At 46.9% G+C, this 857-nt stretch overlaps 1 protein-coding gene across 1 annotated transcript in view; it reads right to left on the reverse strand.

The window, feature by feature from the left end:
* Positions 1-857, reverse strand: part of LOC103374883 (fibrillin-2-like) — a gene marked incomplete at its 3' end in the record, with an annotated part of 42653 nt that overhangs the window by 13550 nt on the left and 28246 nt on the right. Inside the window, exon 4 of the mRNA XM_008305036.1 lies at positions 346-441. Within this exon, the coding sequence (XP_008303258.1) occupies positions 346-441 (96 nt within the window). The remainder of the gene's footprint in view (positions 1-345; positions 442-857) is intronic.

Genomic DNA, 857 nt, shown 5'->3' on the forward strand with positions numbered 1-857 from the left:
ATGCTGCCACCTCCATGCTTGATGGTAGGTTTGGTGGTTTGGGGGTTAAAGGTCCCACCTTGTCCAAAACATATAGCTCAACTTTCTACACACCAAAACTGATAATTGAAGTTGCTGTATGTGTATTTTCGTCATATTTCCAGGAGACCTTTAATAAATCTGTGAAAGAACCAAAATTTTTATTTCTTTTTCAATTCATGTGTTTCAATGATTCCAGCGTAGAAAATAAAGAGCTATAGGAGTCATTGGAAACTCCAGACCGCTGTGAGATACGTGGTCTTTACGAGTGTAAACTTTTGTTCATCCACAGCCGGGCGTGCTGACTCTGCAGCAGCTTGTACTCACGCTGTCCACAGTGGCTGCCGGTGTAGCCCTTGGGGCAGGAGCAGGAGTCCTCGGCGCAGCTGCCTCCGTTCATACACCTGACGTTGCAGGACTGAACTGTAAGACACAGGACAGGAGAGGTTTCTTGTGTTAGCTGGAGCCCGGCACGGCAGGAGTTAACTCCCAAACAAGTGTTAGATAAATACAGTCGCTTTAACGCTTTAAGAGCACTTCATAACGTTTCTTGGGAAGCAGACGAAGCTCAAAAGCCCCCACCGCCCCCCCAGGCCACAAAACCAAAAGCTAATCAAGCAGACTGGGGGGAGGCGGTAAGTCGAGCCAGCTGTACGCTACAGTCAGCCAGGAATTTGCTGAAAGGAGAAGAAAACTGGGTGAGGGGGCTAAACGAGAGAAAGAGAGAGAGGGGGGAGAGGAGCTGGACGAAAAACCCAAACCATACAATCGGGTGCACAAAAGCAGCAAGTGAGCAGATCAGACTGATTTCTTATTTTATTTATTCATTTTTAACAATT

This window comes from Stegastes partitus, unplaced genomic scaffold (assembly GCF_000690725.1).
Source record: "Stegastes partitus isolate 25-593 unplaced genomic scaffold, Stegastes_partitus-1.0.2 Scaffold2385, whole genome shotgun sequence".
Classification (NCBI taxonomy): Eukaryota; Metazoa; Chordata; class Actinopteri; family Pomacentridae; genus Stegastes; species Stegastes partitus.